This window comes from Columba livia, chromosome 17 (assembly GCF_036013475.1).
Source record: "Columba livia isolate bColLiv1 breed racing homer chromosome 17, bColLiv1.pat.W.v2, whole genome shotgun sequence".
In the NCBI taxonomy this organism is placed as follows: Eukaryota; Metazoa; Chordata; class Aves; order Columbiformes; family Columbidae; genus Columba; species Columba livia.
Genome location: NC_088618.1, coordinates 7,628,567 through 7,645,062, shown reverse-complemented (window position 1 = coordinate 7,645,062; position 16,496 = coordinate 7,628,567). Strand labels below are relative to the sequence as shown.

At 43.2% G+C, this 16,496-nt stretch overlaps 2 protein-coding genes across 20 annotated transcripts in view; one reads left to right on the top strand and one right to left on the bottom strand.

Annotated features, from left to right (window-relative positions):
• The window catches only part of TBX1 (T-box transcription factor 1), a 28,674-nt gene extending 12,846 nt beyond the window's left edge, over positions 1 to 15,828 (top strand). For all 5 annotated transcript variants that reach the window (XM_065033667.1, XM_065033663.1, XM_065033666.1 and 2 more), the window contains one exon: positions 279 to 15,828. In XM_065033667.1, coding sequence (XP_064889739.1) covers positions 279 to 718 — 440 coding nt within the window. In that variant the 3' untranslated portion in view covers positions 719 to 15,828. The remainder of the gene's footprint in view (positions 1 to 278) is intronic.
• The window catches only part of GNB1L (G protein subunit beta 1 like), a 51,820-nt gene continuing 41,594 nt past the window's right edge, over positions 6,271 to 16,496 (bottom strand). For all 15 annotated transcript variants that reach the window (XM_065033668.1, XM_065033680.1, XM_065033674.1 and 12 more), the window contains one exon: positions 6,271 to 14,722. In XM_065033668.1, the coding sequence (XP_064889740.1) occupies positions 14,456 to 14,722 (267 nt within the window). In that variant the 3' untranslated portion in view covers positions 6,271 to 14,455. The remainder of the gene's footprint in view (positions 14,723 to 16,496) is intronic.

The following is a 16,496-nucleotide window of genomic DNA, read 5'->3' as shown; positions in this document are numbered from 1 at the left end:
TTCTTCCAACACACTCCGGGCCTGCAAAATAAAGGGAAGTCTGTATTTGTTTAGTGTTACACAATTGCAAAAATTTCAGGCGTGTACCAGCTTGTCAGTCAATTCAGCTCCATTTATCACAGTCAGGAGGTCCTGTCCCGCAAGCCCGGTTCCTGCTGCATGCTGCTGCACACTTGGCTCGCAAGCCGCGCTTTTACCTTTGTGCACCGCGTTTTGGTTCGTTTAAGTTTATTGCCGAACGGCTGTCCTGCCGGTGCTGACGCGGTGTGCCCCCGCAGATGCTGCCGACAGCCGGCGGGAGTACGAGCGGGAGGCGGCCGGCGGGACTGCCCTGCACGCCGAGGCCGCGCACCAGCAGCTCATGTCCCGCGTGCTCAGCCCCGCGCTGCCGGGCGGCGGCGGCGGCCTGGTGCCGTTGGGCGGCGCGGGCGGCGGCCGGCCCAGCCCGCCCCACCACGAACTGCGCCTGGAGCCCCCCGCCTCGGAGCCCCTGCACCACCACCCCTACAAGTACCCGCCCGCGGCGGCCGCCGCCTACGACCACTACCTGGGGGCGAAGAGCCGGCCAGCCCCGTACCCCCTCCCCAGCATCCGCGGGCACAGCTACCACCACCACCACCACCACCACATGAACGCGGCGGCCGCGGCGGCGGCGGCAGCTGCCAACATGTACTCGTCGGCCGGCGCGCCCGCCAGCTACGACTACGGGCCCAGATAACGGCGCCGCCCGCGCCCCGCGGAGCCGCCGACAGCGCGAGAGACTGGCGGCAGCCGCGCGTGTCGCGACTGCTAACCGTCCTCCCCACTTCCCGCCTTTCCCTCTCTTCCCGCCTTACGAGTGAGCTGATAGGCCAGCTTGACCTGATCGACAATCAGAGAGCCCAATCGCAGGAAGCCGGGGCCCACCGTCCTGCTCCCCACGCGTCGGCGGGCCGTGAGGGAGGGCGGCGCGGGGCCGGGAGGTTGTGGAGGCTGGTCGGGCCGCGCCAGGTGCTCCTCATCGCGGTGTGACCCGCAGCTGCACTTTGATAAATGAAGCCATATGTGGTTATCTCCCTACCCTCGCGCCTCCGTTCCTGCGGGTGCCCCCACCTGCGCCGTGCGCTGAGGATCCCAGGGAAGCTGTGGGAGGACGGGGAAGCGGCAATGGTGAGGTGACCGACCCTCTTCTCACCCGCGCGCTGGGTCTTCTGATGGAGATTTGGTGTTGCCACCAGTTTTGGGGTGCCACGGGTGTTCGCTGGCTCAGCAGGACGCGTAACGTTAGCGGCGGTCAGGGCGGGCTGCGGGGCTGGCCGAGCGCTGCCGGACACCGGCCCCGGGATGGGCGCTAATTCTGCATATGGGATTCAGTCTCTCTTACCTCGGGGATGTTCGGCCTCGTTTACAGTTGGCGCAGGTGGTTCTTCGAGGAGACTGGCAGAGGAGGCAGAGCTTAGCTTAAAGGGACATTTTGACTCTTCACTGTCAGAACTAATTGTCCACTTCTCCCCCTATCCTGACCTGCCTGTGTGTTTTGGGGTTCGTTGGGGCAGCCTCACCACAACAGCGTTTTCTAGAGCTGTTGAGAAAAGCCCATGGCTAAGAGCACAGCCATGTATAGTTTCTTGTTTTTGCAACAACGGATACAAAGGTTTAAAACCCAGCCCGGGCATGGAGGGAAGACCCGCAGATTTTAGGCTGTGTATTCTCAGCAATAGTTGGTAGACTTGCTACTTCCCAGGCAGCCCCACAGTGCTGCCCTCCTGCATCCCTTCCCGAGCTCTTGATGCTCTCCTTTTGAGAGGTGCCTTTTAGAGGAATGTCAGGGTTTTTTCCCCCCAGAATGCCTTGCCCCTTTTATTTGGCAGACCCAAATTGCAGTAGTCCCAAAGCACCTATTCTGCATCTACCTGTTTGCTGCCATCTTCCCTCTTAGAGGTGGTAAGTACTTTTATTTTCCTTTAATATCTTCCTTCAGTAATTTTTCCTTCTTGTTGAAGTGATGGGCCTGTTCATCACAGTTTCTCCAATGATGCGATTTGAATAGTTGGCTTGTGTTTTTTGTCAAATACTCATCAAACGGCAGTCCTTTTGTGTTCAGAGAAGGTATCAAACAGCCCCTCAGCTGTGTTGGTATACAGTATTATGGATACTTTTCTGATTCTTCCACGCGACTCCATGAAAAGAAGGTTATGTGTTTGTTTCTTTGTGTGTTGTTTTGTTTTTTTTTTTTTTAAGTCCTCCATCTGTATTTGTGCATTTTCACTACAAACCTTTTAAAACATAATCTTCCCCTTGTGCAGGTGGCAGTGTTAATAGCAATGTTTGTTCTGTCTCTGACAGTGGGCTTTGGGCTTCCAGAACGCTTTGGAAGGGTTTAAGAAGGGATACAGGCTAACATGAGTATTTTATGTATTTTTTCTGTTATAAAAAATATATCTGGATCCATGAAAAAGACTTGTGCAAGAAATATGTATTTTATTTGACATTTGCAGTGAATTGTGAGATTCTTAGTGTCTGACTAAACCATAATTAATGTTCTCAGAAAGGTTGATGTAAAATAGCCTTGTGCTTATTATTAGTCAGTGGGAAATGGCTCTCAGCTGTGCTCCGTTGCTTTGTGGCTATTTCAGAGTTTTCAATATGATTTGTTATCTGTAAACTGATTAGTGCCAAAGCTTTGGTCAAATGTTTAATGAAGTTGTTATATTTATTACTTCTTTCAAAGACTATACAAATACTTTTTTTTTTTCCTTGATAGTTGCAGCGTAGGAAAAAGGTGAAGAGACAACCAAAGAATCATATCTGCGGTGTAGATACATGTAGATATTTGTAGATATATGTAGATAATCTTATTTCATTTAAGTTGAAAAGACATTGGGCAGTGACATTTATAAATATGTTTTTCCTCTTCCTTCTTTCTTCCTTTCTTTCATTTCTTGTTTGATTACTTGTGTGTATTTGTCAGTTTGTCAGCCCTGAAGTCTAAACCTCCCCTACAAAATGATGTCACTTAAATAAGGTTACCAAATGGGAGTTGTTCAGTCCAAGCAAGTAATGTATCTCCAGAGGTGGTTGCTCCCTTCCTTCTCTTTTGCTGGTTGCTGGAGCTGTTCATGGTTGTAGCAATGGATCATTATGCAACAGCTTGCATGTTTGCGGTCCCAGGTGGAAATGGATATGGTACACTTCTGTGTGTGTTTGTGAGCACTTCTTTTCTTTAAACATGCAAGACTGCTGCAAGAAGTGCCACTGGCTGTCACTGCAGACTGGCCACACACCTTTTAAAATGTACTTTACTGTACAAGAGCTGAGAGGACTGCATGGCTCAAGATGCCAAGACTAAACTGTGCTCTTACAGAAAGTGGCTCAAGGTCCTTGCTTTGATTGTATAAATTTTAATTTATCTCCATTAAAAGAGAAAATCACAGAACATCAGCCTAAGGCAGTGAGCCCTCAGGATCCTTAGTCTATCCTTTGTGCTTGAAGAACCACTGCAGAAGTGCTGTGTCTGAACGGGAAGAAGAGACCATGCAGATGTATCAAGACTACAATTTTAACTATGAAAATGGTATTTCCAACCTTGCTTTCAGTCCACCAACATACAAGGTGCTTTATATATGTTAGTATTAAGGGTATTAGCAGTCAATTTCATATCATGTTTTAATCCTTAAATCAAGCTTCCTTGGGGCTTTGACTGGTGTTTCCTCCTTGTATAGCTGTGCCTGCGTCATTGGACGGGAGTGTTCTAGATATGGAAAGCAAGCAGGGTTATTTTTCTATCACAACAAAAAATTCACTTCAGACAAACAAAAACTCCTGCAACACTGCACATTGAGTAGTGAAAGCCTTTTGAAAAATCACAGAAAAGCTGTAAAACTTTAATTTAATGTTACCCATCAGCCAGTTAGTCAAGGTATATAATGTACAGGCCATGCCTTACCTGTATGTATTGTAGTTTCATTTGAAAAATGACTTTATATGATTCGGTTACATGTATGTTTAAACTTCACTCAGTACATGCCATTGCCAATGTACATGCCAAGAAAGAAGGCTGCAGCATTTCCAGACAATACTTCCACTTATGGTAGCCTCAATTCACACTTAACACTGTGTATTTTAAAGCTGCTGGTAAAACAGGCCCAAGCACAGTGGTTACAAACACCCTTTGTCTCTTCCAAGCAGGGCTATAGAACAAATTAGCCATGTGACTCCGTTTTCCAGAGGTACAGGCTGAATTTAACAGTTGCTCCAGAGGTCTAAAAACCTCATCACTTACCTCAGTGGATAAACATAGGATTAGGCACCCACAGGTAAAACAAGGGAGGTCTTTGCTTGGTCACTTACCCAAACACTGAGGATAGCTTAGTTTTTCAGGAACAGTTTTTTTGTTGTTGTTGGTTTTATTTTTTCCTTGCTAATGGATCTGGCAATTCAATGTAGGATAGGAGGATGGGGACGAGATTTCTGTGTGCTTGCGGTGTTCATGTACACCGTTTACACACACTTAATGGGTGTTCTTTTTAATCTTCCTGCTTAGGGAGACCCTAGTACTGCTTTGGGTGGAACTGTGAAGGTGGTTCCCAGTAGATGCCTCTCGGCATTCTGGGTTCTTGTCGTCTCTTCAGTCAATCTCAAGCATGAATACGCATGGCCATTGCCAGGGAACAAGTACTCTGAGGTTTCCTCCATGTTAGAGTCTGTGTAACAATGGGTTGCGGTGTGGAGAATGACCCAAAGGCTGCAGTAAGCATTAAAATGCATTTTGTGGCCACCAGGCCACTAAGGGACAGTATAGGTCTCCCATCAGCTGGGGGCTTCCTAATGGATCTCTACAAAGAGCCCTGGCTAGCAGAGCTGCATGGCTCTGGCCATCTCAGCTACTGTGCTGTCCTGCCAAGCAGATCTCATTGTCTTCAGAAAGTGGGTTTCAGTTTGTGATGCCTGGATCCTTGGCCAAGGGGCGGTCGCACCTTGATCTGACCTGAAAGGAATAAGAAAAGCAGGTTCACTTGTGCTGTGCAACATTCTGCCTATGTGAAGGGAAACACATTGGGCACCCATGGATTAGATTTGGGGGCAGAAGCTGAGCCCTGCTGCCTGGAGGAGTGTTTGGAGAGCTAAGGCAGCAGTACTTGCAAAGCAAGTTTTAGCACCTTGGTTCAAGGAGCTCAAAAAAGTTGCTGTGACCCTGTTGAACATGGCTGGGCTGGAGGGTGGGGGAACAGCATATGTGTGTGCACGTACATTTTCTGGTTCTTGGTGCTTTTCCTTCTGTTGCTCAGTTTCATGATGGGCTGAAAACAAACGCGGTTTTGCTGGCTGAGTGCTGAGACAGCGGGTGCGGTGGGCAGACCCTCCACTGATGCTAAACCCAGGGGACGCTGTGTTGCCCCGGGAGGGTTTGGGGCACAGGCGGGTACCGCGGCTCCAGCGGCCGGGATGCTGCCTGAAGAGCAGGCTCCCTCCGGAGGGAGAGCTGGGCATCGCACGGATTCGAGCACGCACACACGGAAAACGAACCCTTACAGGGCTTGTGCCAGAGCTGGCAAACGTGCCACCTGAGAGAAAAATATAGATTTGTTTTACAGAACAAATGTTTGATCTTTGAAGCACACAGGCATAAATGAGGAAGAGCAGTAATCTGTGAGTTAGAATTTGAGGATAATCAGCCACCAATAATTCAGCTGTTGCCATAAGCTGGTATTATGAAGATTCCAGTCTAGCAGTGTAGAAGCTAGTATGTATGTAGATGACTTTTTCTAAACATATGCATTTTTTTCCTTCATTTAATTATTCTAATTCAATTGATATTTAGTTCACATGAGTGTTTGACACAACTAGATGAAAGTGACCATACCCAAAGCTTTCTATTACTGGCCATTATCAGGAGCACAGTGTGTGTTTATAAAATGTGCTCTCTATTAAAGCAAGAGACACCCATTGTCTGTGGGAATCTAGTTAGTGTATCAGAGGTTCGCTAAACTCCAAAAGGAGTTTTTCATATTTTTTCCTGCCCAGTATGTTGTACACACAATCAATGCAAAAAAACAAAAGCTGGATTTGAAGATGTCCATATTTTTCAAAAATTAATGTATATGTCCCACCTGCACTATATATGTACATGTACAAGTCTGCTTTTCAAAGGTCCGCATCTCTTCAGGAAATCTATGTAAAGTACTATATGTGTTGCATATGCCAGAAAAATGCACCCATTCCCCCCCATTAATAGAAATTACCTATTATAAATTTACCAAAGATACCATAGTTTTATAAATTGGCCACATATGTCTGTGTAATATATTTATTATATCACATTTCATAGCATTTCTGTTTTATGAAATTCAGCCTTGAATATGTCACATATGTTTTGCATATATGTGCAACAGTCAGCCAAGTATATCTGAGCAAAGTATGATAAATGTGTTCTTTCCATATGGGAAATTAAATGTTTTTCCAGATTTTTTTATAAAAAGTTTATGAAGAGCAACCTATACAAAATAATTACAATAAATCACTTCTATTTAGGTTAAAATTATTAATTTGAACTAGTAACAAAGTGATTAAGAACAAAAACCTGAAAAGTCACATTTAGGACCTGATTCTATAAGGAGATGGAGCAGCATAAAGGGGAGAGCATACACATTTTCAAGGGTAGCTGCTACACGGTGTGAAATCATGCAGACTTGTATAGCAACTTCCATCTTAATGTTCCCAGAGTGATTCTGTAGCTGATAAAGGACTCCCACTGCCTCCCTGAGAGGGTGAATATTTCATACAGTGCCTCACTGGGAAAGCAAGTGCCCTTTTATGTCTGTTTTTGCCTAAGTTCTGGTTACAGAATTTTGTATTTTCTATATGAACAGCTCTTAGTGGTCACTGGTCAATGGAGAAGGAAAGGGTGTTTTCCTGCAACTGAACATGCTCTTGCTGGAGCTAGTTCTGGTTACTAACGCACCCCTGGTGCCAATGGGCAGGGCAGGACACTCCTGGTGCTGTTGCTGTGTTCTGTACCAGCCTGTAATAGGGGTAATTGCACAAGTGCCTAGGTATCCAGATTGAGGTCCTTGTGCTGTATCTGTAAACTGCAAAATCAAGTGAAAAAGGGAATAAATCAAAATGTAAAACTTATTGAAGCGCCTTCATGTAAGGTGTTTGCACTATTAGTTTTTCAATGGTTTTAGCTTGGCTGATGGACAAGAGCTCTGCATTTGTGTTTGCTTTTTTACTCTGCTTAGTGCTTCCATTGTCACTCATTAAGGGGGCAGATGATTCCCCTCTCCCTTGATGCTCCAGCTGCCTTTTGCCTGGGGTGTGGGCTCCAAGAGTGGGCAGTCAGAGCTGGCACTGAGCGGCGGTGGCAGGTGAGGCTGTCCTGTTCCGATCTTTTTAAAAGAGCAGAGGAGGGATGGCGAGAGTGGTGGGCAGTGGCCTTCCTCCCAGGCTGATTTTATTTGAGCACTACCTTACACATTTATTTCAGCAAACATGAAGTGAGTTTTTCATTCTATTCCCTTTCCTGCATGTTGTCAACTACTTCAAACCAGATGGGCTCAAGAGATAAAACTATAAAGACTCAATGTCTCTATCTAGTGTGATGCCAAGTCTGCATGTCATCAAAATATCTGAGGCAAAAAAATCTGAAAAGACAATACTTACCATAAGTATTATGTTAAAAGCAGCCTAGATGTGTTTGTTTTTTTTTTTTGTGAACACAATGTATCCATGAATCACTGAGATTTCATATCCACAAATTTTTTTTATTACCATCAAGACAAATACCATGTCCACATTCTCTGCCATGTTTAAAGTTATTATGTAGACCCAACACACCAGCCTTCCCCCTACCTATGCCAGCACATGTTTAGAGCAGACAGTGCCATGGGTGTCTGGAAAATGTACCTTTGCATGCATGAGATGCCAGAGCTGTGGAGCAGAATAATGGCTCAGCATTTTAACATCCTCACTAGATTCTCCAATCTGGACGTAATCAGGATCAGTCAACCTTGCAGCTGGTAGGCAAGAGATCATTGATGTCCAGAAAGTGTTAAAGGATTTATATAGGTTATTTTTCTGCCCTAATTTATGAATTTACACATACTGTGAATAAAAACTAGGAGGAAACGGCACCACTGTAATCTCAGTCTAATGTAACTTTTAATTAGAACTTCAAATTGTAATAGACAATTTTTAGAATTAGTGATTTTTCAGTGCCGTGTCACCTCCTGGAAGGAGGCAGTACTGCTCTGGGATGGCTCTTCTGCAGTGCCTGTGGCTGCTTCAAGACCTCAGTCCATTCTGCTGCTGTCTCCAGTGGCACTGTAACATTTGGCGTTACGACTGTTCATAGTAGAGAAATAAATATATGCTCACTGGTGAGCACAGGCTTATTTAGAGGTGTAGGCCGCAGTTTACAAGATTTCCTAGTATTCTAACAGCTTTAAAAAAGGATGGTGGGGATGTAAAAGCAAATCCTTCTGCAACTGAAATGAGCTGGCACACAAGTCTAAGACAGACCTATCGCTTTGTGCTTGCTCCAGGTACTTTTCCACCCTGCCATCCTTGTCCTTTTCCCATGAGGAATCTGGCACCTTGCTGGAGGATGTTTGCTTCAAGGCTCTTCATGCTTTCCAGAATCTTTGTATCACTTAACTTACAGGGCAAGTTGCTTCTTTTTGATTTGCCCCTTCACCTTCTCTTTCTCCTCCTCTTACAATACCAAACTGCAAATCAAATTCCTCTGAGATCAGTCAGAATAAAGCATACACAGTGATGCTAATAGAACATACAGACATAATCATGGCATTGATCAGATAAGCAAAACATTCACAACTGAGAGATTATGTTGCTACAGTCCCAACTGTGTGGTTTAATAATACATCATAGTATCAAAATTTTTGCGATGGGTTGTATTGAAGGAGAATAAACCACTAATAGCTAAAACAAAATTTACCTCAGACATGAGCATTAAATGTATTTGGGGGTGTGTATCAGTACTACATGTATTTGGGGGGGTGTCACTACTTGAGAAGAAAATTCTTAATAGGCTCAGTAAATGCAGCTGGTAACTTTAAAAATCTATAGGGGAGCAGATGGCTCAAGCCAAACAGACCTGTTATTTTGTGGTGTTTGATAGGGGGTGGTGGTAAATAAAACCATACACAAGAAGGGCTGCGTGACTAACCAGCCTGAACTCTGGCTGCTGGTCTTGTCTTGACCAAAAGGGATGACAGTATGTCATAAGATCAGGGGATAAAGAATTTGGTGTCCAGAATATGGCTACTTGCTCCATGCTTACTTTGATGTTGTTGGCAAGTTTCACAACTGGTATGCTTCAATTTAAGTCTATTTTTAAAAGTTACATTTATTTTATCTGTTGTATCTGATAGTGCAGACGTGGTTTTTTTTGCGTTTAATTTCATACTGTAAGATCCTTAAATGAATTGCCAGAAAAAAACCCAGTATGATGTTAATTCTCGATAGTTTTCTTCACATAATTAAAGAAATCTCTATCATTCCCTAGAAGAGTAGGGCATGCATTTAACACAGCCAGGTTTACCTGGAAAACTTACTCTGGTAGGGGGACCTGGGCTGGAATTTCAGAAAACCACAAACAACAGAAAAAACACGCCTTCTTCCTTAGTCATTGCCATCACTTTCTTGGTAGCACACTAGTCATGTTTAAACATCAAACAACTTTTGTCTCAGCATTGCTTTAACATTGTCTAGTATTAATCCAGGCAGTCATGTGCCACGTTTTATGTAATGATCCATACTTTCACACCACAGACACACAGCCAGAAAAATAAACACATTGATTTAGCACTCGGTAATCCTTGTTTAATCCTCAGTCCCTTGGTTTACATCACTAACATGGCTCCTGGAGTAGTCAGTGTTCTATCTTTGTTCTTGGCAGACTGAATTAAAGGAAAGATTTATTAATTTGTAAGTTGGCTTTGTAGATGCATCTTAAATGTGCTAAAAACCAAAGCAGTCCAGAAGCCAGTATTGACTTAACTATAAAAATCTGTTCTTTAAAACTCAAACCATTGCAACAATCCAAGTCAAGCTGCAGAGAGTAATTTATTGGTTTACAAAGCAATTTCATTGTGTACAGCTAAATTTAACAACTGTCTCACTGCAGGCCCTCAGCCTACTTCCTTTTTCACTCATTACGATAAATACAATTAATCTCCTCTTTCCTTGCTCATCTAGATCTAGAACTGCAATGCTTTATGGCTTATGAACTGATAAGAGAAAGGGGTTGGAACTAATGGATTAATCTGGAAAAAATGTTAGAGGGTCAGAGATCACCATTCATTCCAGTGGTGATAAATATTCCATGTAATTGCTGCACAAATGCTAGTGTTTGGGATTTATTTCTATTAGTTTACAAATGCTAGTTGCTTTCTTCTCTCTCATAGTGCCAAGGACAGTGATTCTTGGGAGGAAGCCTTTTGTAATAATTTAGCTGTCATCACCTTCACTCCTGAATCCTCTAGGCCAGGTACAGGCTAGCCCTGTTCCTTTCTGGCAGGTGAGATTCCAGAGCTAACTCCAGCAGCTTAAGGTGGCTCTTCTCTCACAGCCTTCCTGCTAGCAAGTCAGCTGGAATCTTGAGTGATAACCACGCTCATGTTACAATTGTAAAGAGCTTTAAATTTTTTGTAGAAAATAAAGAGTTGTTAATTTCCTAGATGCAATCAGTCAACTGTATTTTACAGTCTATAGCAATATAGACTGTCCTTCCTGTTGGAAATCATTCTGCTTTGGAAAACTCCAGGTCAGTTCCTTAAGCAAATAAACTTTCAGAAGACTGTAGTTCACATTTAAACTATGGCATTTAGGTTTAACTCTAAATCAAAATAATGTTGTCCGGTTGTTCATTTCAAGGGAACTATAACATGAAAAAAAATCCCCTTACTGTTTAAATAAAATCAGTAGTGATATAAAGCGTTAATGAATTCATTGTTGTAATGTGCAAAAGTATCACATGGATAGTGCTTTGATAATGGGAAGTAAATACAGGATGGGTCTGTTCTTGCAAGCAGATCTGCAGTGTGTCCTTCCTCTTAAAGCTGATGAAACTCTTTACCTCTGTGTCTGTCTGCTAGGAAGATTACAGATGCAGTTCAAGTCCTTATTTTCAATTTGTGCTTGCATGACTGAGTTTATTTTTAAGTTTACCTAGTCAGATAAACATAAATATTTAACCCTCAGCAAAGGTGCTATGTCAGATGCGAAGGCACATAGTAATCTTTAGAGTATCTTCCGAAAAACCTGTTAGTAAATCTAAATACCCATTGTGAATCTTCATAATTACTTTAGACGTCGATGTTGACTGTAAACGCCGTTTTTCACAGAAAAGAATATACTCAAGAGTTCCTAACTTTCAGGCTCTGATCTAATAACGCTCTTATTAAGACATGGGGTATAAATCTATTCTCCCTAGGGGGCTGACACTGTGCCAATATCATAGTATTTGCATCAAAACTTATTTCCTACAGTGGATCTAAGATGCACAGGCCTTCATTAAAGATGCAGTTGGGTAGTGCTTTGAGACCTGAGGTCTACAACATGGGATGAAAATACTGCATGGGGGTGGCTGTGAGCCAGCCCATCAACCAGGCTTGGCCCTTCTCATTTCCTACTGGAACCGTTTGCCCAAGATGAGTGAGCCCTAGATTTCCTTTCCTTTTCTGCTGGATGAGCATTGCACCTACAGCTCAAATCTCTGCAAATTGCGCAACAGTGTAGGCTGCTGTTTGCCGTCATGGAGAAGGGGAATGTTTGCACCCTCCAGGCCACTCCCTGCCCCAGTGCCACTGCAGAACAGCTCTCAAGTCTATCAGGAAGAAGGAGGGAGAAAGGAACTTTTAATAGCTGGGATGTGAAGTTGAGAGAGGAAACTGAATGTGGGTTCACAATGCAGGGACAGACTATGTGTCTTGTGGGTTGGGTTTGTTGTTGTTGGTTGGTTAGGCCAAGGAAACTTAAATTTTGCTCAGCAGTGAAGTTTTTCAGATAGTCTAAAAGCATGTTGGGCTACTGCACTAAGGGGTCCAGTGCCTGTTGTACCATGATGGTAGCAGCTGTGCCTCTAAGCCTGTACCTTGGGGGTGTGTGGGGGGGAGATAAAGTGCCAATTTTTGACAACGGACACCTAGAGCCATGCTTGAGGAGATGCAGAGCTGTTTTTTCACCTTCCAGGACTCTGCCCAACCACCAGCTTGACAGTGCTTTTTAGGGTACGGTTAATCAGTTCTCACTTATAGCTTGTTGATCAAAAAGGTGCTATGATTACACAGGTTAAAGCACAGGGCAGGGCACTCTCCTGAGCAGATGGAGACTTGGGTTCTAGCACTTATTTGCTCTAACTTTTTTATTTATAATCTGAGTAGAGAGGAGACTAAAGCCCAAGCATGTATCCATTGGGTCATGTTCTTTTAAAAATTGATTATGAAATTGTTCTCATGCAGCAGGATGTCACTAAGTTCTGATTGCAGAGAACCACTCAAATGGGAGGCACCGATCTCAAGGCTGCCTGATAGGCTTCATATATGGTGTAGTATGAGACAGGGCAGCAAAAAACAAATCTCTGCAAATTCCCTATCATGGGTCCCTGGACCACACAATGTTTTCTATATTTATTTGTTTATGTCAATTCTGACCTACTTTAAGAAATAGAAAAAAGAAGAAGTTTTCTTCCACCAGCAGGTTTGTGAAGAAAGACCCTGTTTCATTCCACAAGGCTGCTGGCCTGGAGTCTCTTGTAGGGTGTAGGAAGATCCTGCTCTGTGTGGGAGGTGGATGATGGGTGGAGATGGAGCACTTACCATCTACGCAACCCTGTCTGGTAGATGTAATGAACACCAGCACCTCCCATTGACTCAGTCTCATTCAAAATTAGGCTTTAACTTTGAACTGCAATGTGATCCTCCATGCAGCTACTGAATAGTAAAGAAATAATCAAAGAAATGCATTATTTAAAATGTCATCACGCTACAAAACATGTAAGGCCAAGTTTTATTTAGAAAACCCTGGCAACAGTATCCTGCTCTTGTGTTTTAATGGCAAGAGCATGGGGCCTGGTGCTTGAGACTTCTAGTCCAACAGTATTCCCTGCCTGTGAAGCACAGCTGGATAGCAGACCCAGATCTTAATTCGCTTGTGTGTTTTCCCTGAAATAATTTCTAAAGTCTTTTCATACTGCTGATCACTACAATTCCAGTGACTTTTTATTTGATGTCCAGTTCTGTACAGAGGCAGAAACAAGTATTTCCATTAAAGTATCAACAGTACACAGTCTGGACACAAACCACTTCAGTTTATAAAACTGAGTTCTGGTTTGCAGGCCATCTATTTTTTTTATCAAACTGGCCCTTGCTAGTCGCTTTGGTGGGACAGTTGTAACTGCAACTTTGTGACTGAATACACTAGTAAGATGTCTACGAACTATGTGTTGTATGTCTAATATGCTGTAAAAGAATGCAAATGCTGTTTCATGATTCAAACAAAAAAAACTTCATGAAGGAATTTCAGCTTCCATGACCATAGAGATGACAAGTTAATGGAGCCATTCACACTGTGTGGATAAGTATTTATCTATGCAATTCCTCTAAACGTTAATGGGAGTTGTGTAGCTGAATACCAGACTTGCCATGCTGAAACTTACCCCTAACTCTCCAAGGAGAAGGGCGCTAATTGGATTGCTGAGTTCAAATCCTTCAGCTAGTCAGTCTATGGGAGGGATTTAGCACTGGCTCTGTAAAAGGCTTTACAAAGCTTTGCAGTGCAGAGCAGGGGAAGATTTTTTTTTTTCCCCTTTCTTTCTTGTGATTAATTGTGAGGCTTGAGGTGACAGGAGACATAATGAAATTCATAAATGCCAAAGGCCGTCCCTAGTCACATTCCTGGCTGTTGGTTTAAGTTAAAACTGACAGAAGTGTGAACAAATCAAGGTTATTCCAATAGCCTTTCACTTACAAGGAAGAAAAAGTAACTGACAATGAGAAACCACTGGAGGTGGTTTAATGGGTATAAATTTTCAAGAAAGAGTGATATTTCACACTGATTCAGATTCTTGGATACATAAATGACTTACAAACAGACATATTCTGCCCCCACTGCAGTCTGAGGGATTCCAGTCTTTTTTTCTCAAAAGATATTGGCACAAGTTATTTAAGCAACCTGCCAAAGAAAAGCTGTTGCAAAACCTGTAGCAGAACTCAGGGTGTCTTGTTCTGTGCCTTTGGTGACTGGCCTTGCTCTGCTTGTTACGAATCTAAAAAATCCACTTCCCTCTCTGGAAAACAAAACTTGTAGCCTGAACAAGCAGCATAAAATTTACCCTAGGACTCTCACTTCAGCCTAGAAATACATCCTGCCCCTTCCACACATCCAGGTTTGAATTACAATGTAAAGAATTGCTTCCCCAGTCCTGTTCTCCTTGTCCATGGCAGTGCAGAACATGTCACGTCTGAGTATATATTGACCAGATACTGATGCGCTGATCTTTTGAGCCAGCTGCCAGCAGTCTCTCACTGGGGTTTTTGTGATCTGAGAAGGACACACAATGGACAGTTGCTGTGTGGTAGTCCAGCACTGCTAAGGGCTTCAGTTTTTTCCAGCCAAAGATCCTCATGCGATGATCCCACCCTGCTGTTGCTAAAATCTTCTTGTCTGGACGGATGGTGATATCAGATATGCCAGCGTTGACAAGTTTGTGTGTTTTGTAAACCTGTGTGAGAAAGTTATAGATGAGCTCTAATTGTTTAAAACAAACAGAATAAAAAAGGAACCTTTGGGGATTTCAGAAGGTGCCACCCATATACCCTGGTATCTCACTGGTACTATGGAGCTTTTCATCACATGGTGGATGATGCTTTAGTGAGAGATGGAGAAGACCTTAGCTTGAGCCTAGCTGTCTCCAGCACCATCCTCTAAAAATAAAAGCATCCCTTGTGTGTTTTTACTTCATATTGCATTTGAAAGTATTTATATTCTGCCACAAATGAAGTTCTGAGTCAAGGTTTTGAGAACCAGACTACACAGCTTTGCTCTTTTCTTCCAGCTATTCTTGCAGGAGCTGCAACATTCAGAGCTATGGCCATATATTTTCCCTGCTTCTGCAGTATTCCCATGCTGAGATTCCAAGCTGCTGTTTAAACTACCTGCTACTTATTTCTACTACTGTGGCCCCTCACAAAAAAAAACCCCAATAAGCTGTGGTAGCATTTACCAGTCTTGAGAAAGGAATGCTTCCAGGAATTAGGTTACAGTGTCAGGAAATCTGTATTTCTAGTAGTCCTTCCCAAGAGACTTTTATTTACACCAAATTCCAAGAAGGGGATTATGAACAAGTTATTGGTTTCAGTTTTGGAAGCCTTTTGTTAATGTTTGGAGACTACTAGGGCACAAGTTTCTGAGGGGCACAATTAAATTGGAAGGCATTTAGGTTCCTTCAGGAGACACTGGGGCTGCACAGGACTTAGCCCTTGGAAAGACAAGTTTTCACTTCACTGACATGAGCTCCCCCTGAAGCACAGAGGAAAAGATCAATATAATACACTTTTGCTGTTCTCACTTCAGGTAATTTGTATTACTCAGCAGTCTACCTCCAAAACACATGCAGTATGTACACTGGAGCGTGTGTGTGCGCGCATGTGTGTTGAAATAGCCCCAGTTTGGTCACAATGTGGAAAACACCTTTTAAGTGTATGCTGACTCTGAAGTGATGTTATTTATAAGCAAAACTGGAAATGATGCATTAATGCCACCATCTAGTTAAGACTGAATGTGTAACTATCTTGTATCAAGGCTTAATATAATTTAGTGCGTGTTTAATATGCTGCATGCTTGCTGTTTTTCTGAGGTGAGGAGGGACTGAAAAGCATATTACATCTGAGTAGTTTACCTCCTTGAAGGACATTCCATGATGCATAATTAGTACAAGATTATAAAGGATGTATTAATTGCAGATAATTTTAACTACAATACTGGTTGTAAAAAACTACAATTACAGAAATGCTGATCAAAGTTTGTTTCAGATGCAGTTGAACGCATCTTGGAATCTTACAGTCACAAAGCTATAAGGAATTATTTTTCAACTAACGACTGTCCAGCTACTTACTTAAATAGCAAGAGCTGGACAAGTTGATGAGGAAAAAAAGGCTAAATGAGACTTGATGTGCTTCTTGCTTGCTCCCTACATCGCTCCTTTAAATAGTACCTGATGACTGTGTCTACAACCAATTCAGAACAGAGGACAAGAAGTTTTCCTCAAGCCTGGTGAACAGTAGGAGGCTGTATATGGGCCTCCTTGTGGTGCTGCTACTGTAAAACCTGTGCTTTCTGCCAGCGCGTATGTGCTTCCAAACTCCCTGGTTACGCTAATGCAGCGTGGCTTCAGTGGGATTTTTGTTGGTGTATGTGTACTGGCAAGGGAAGGATTTATTACTTACATCACCAGCCTGGCAAATGTAAGATGGGCCTTACTCTGTAACTGAGATTAT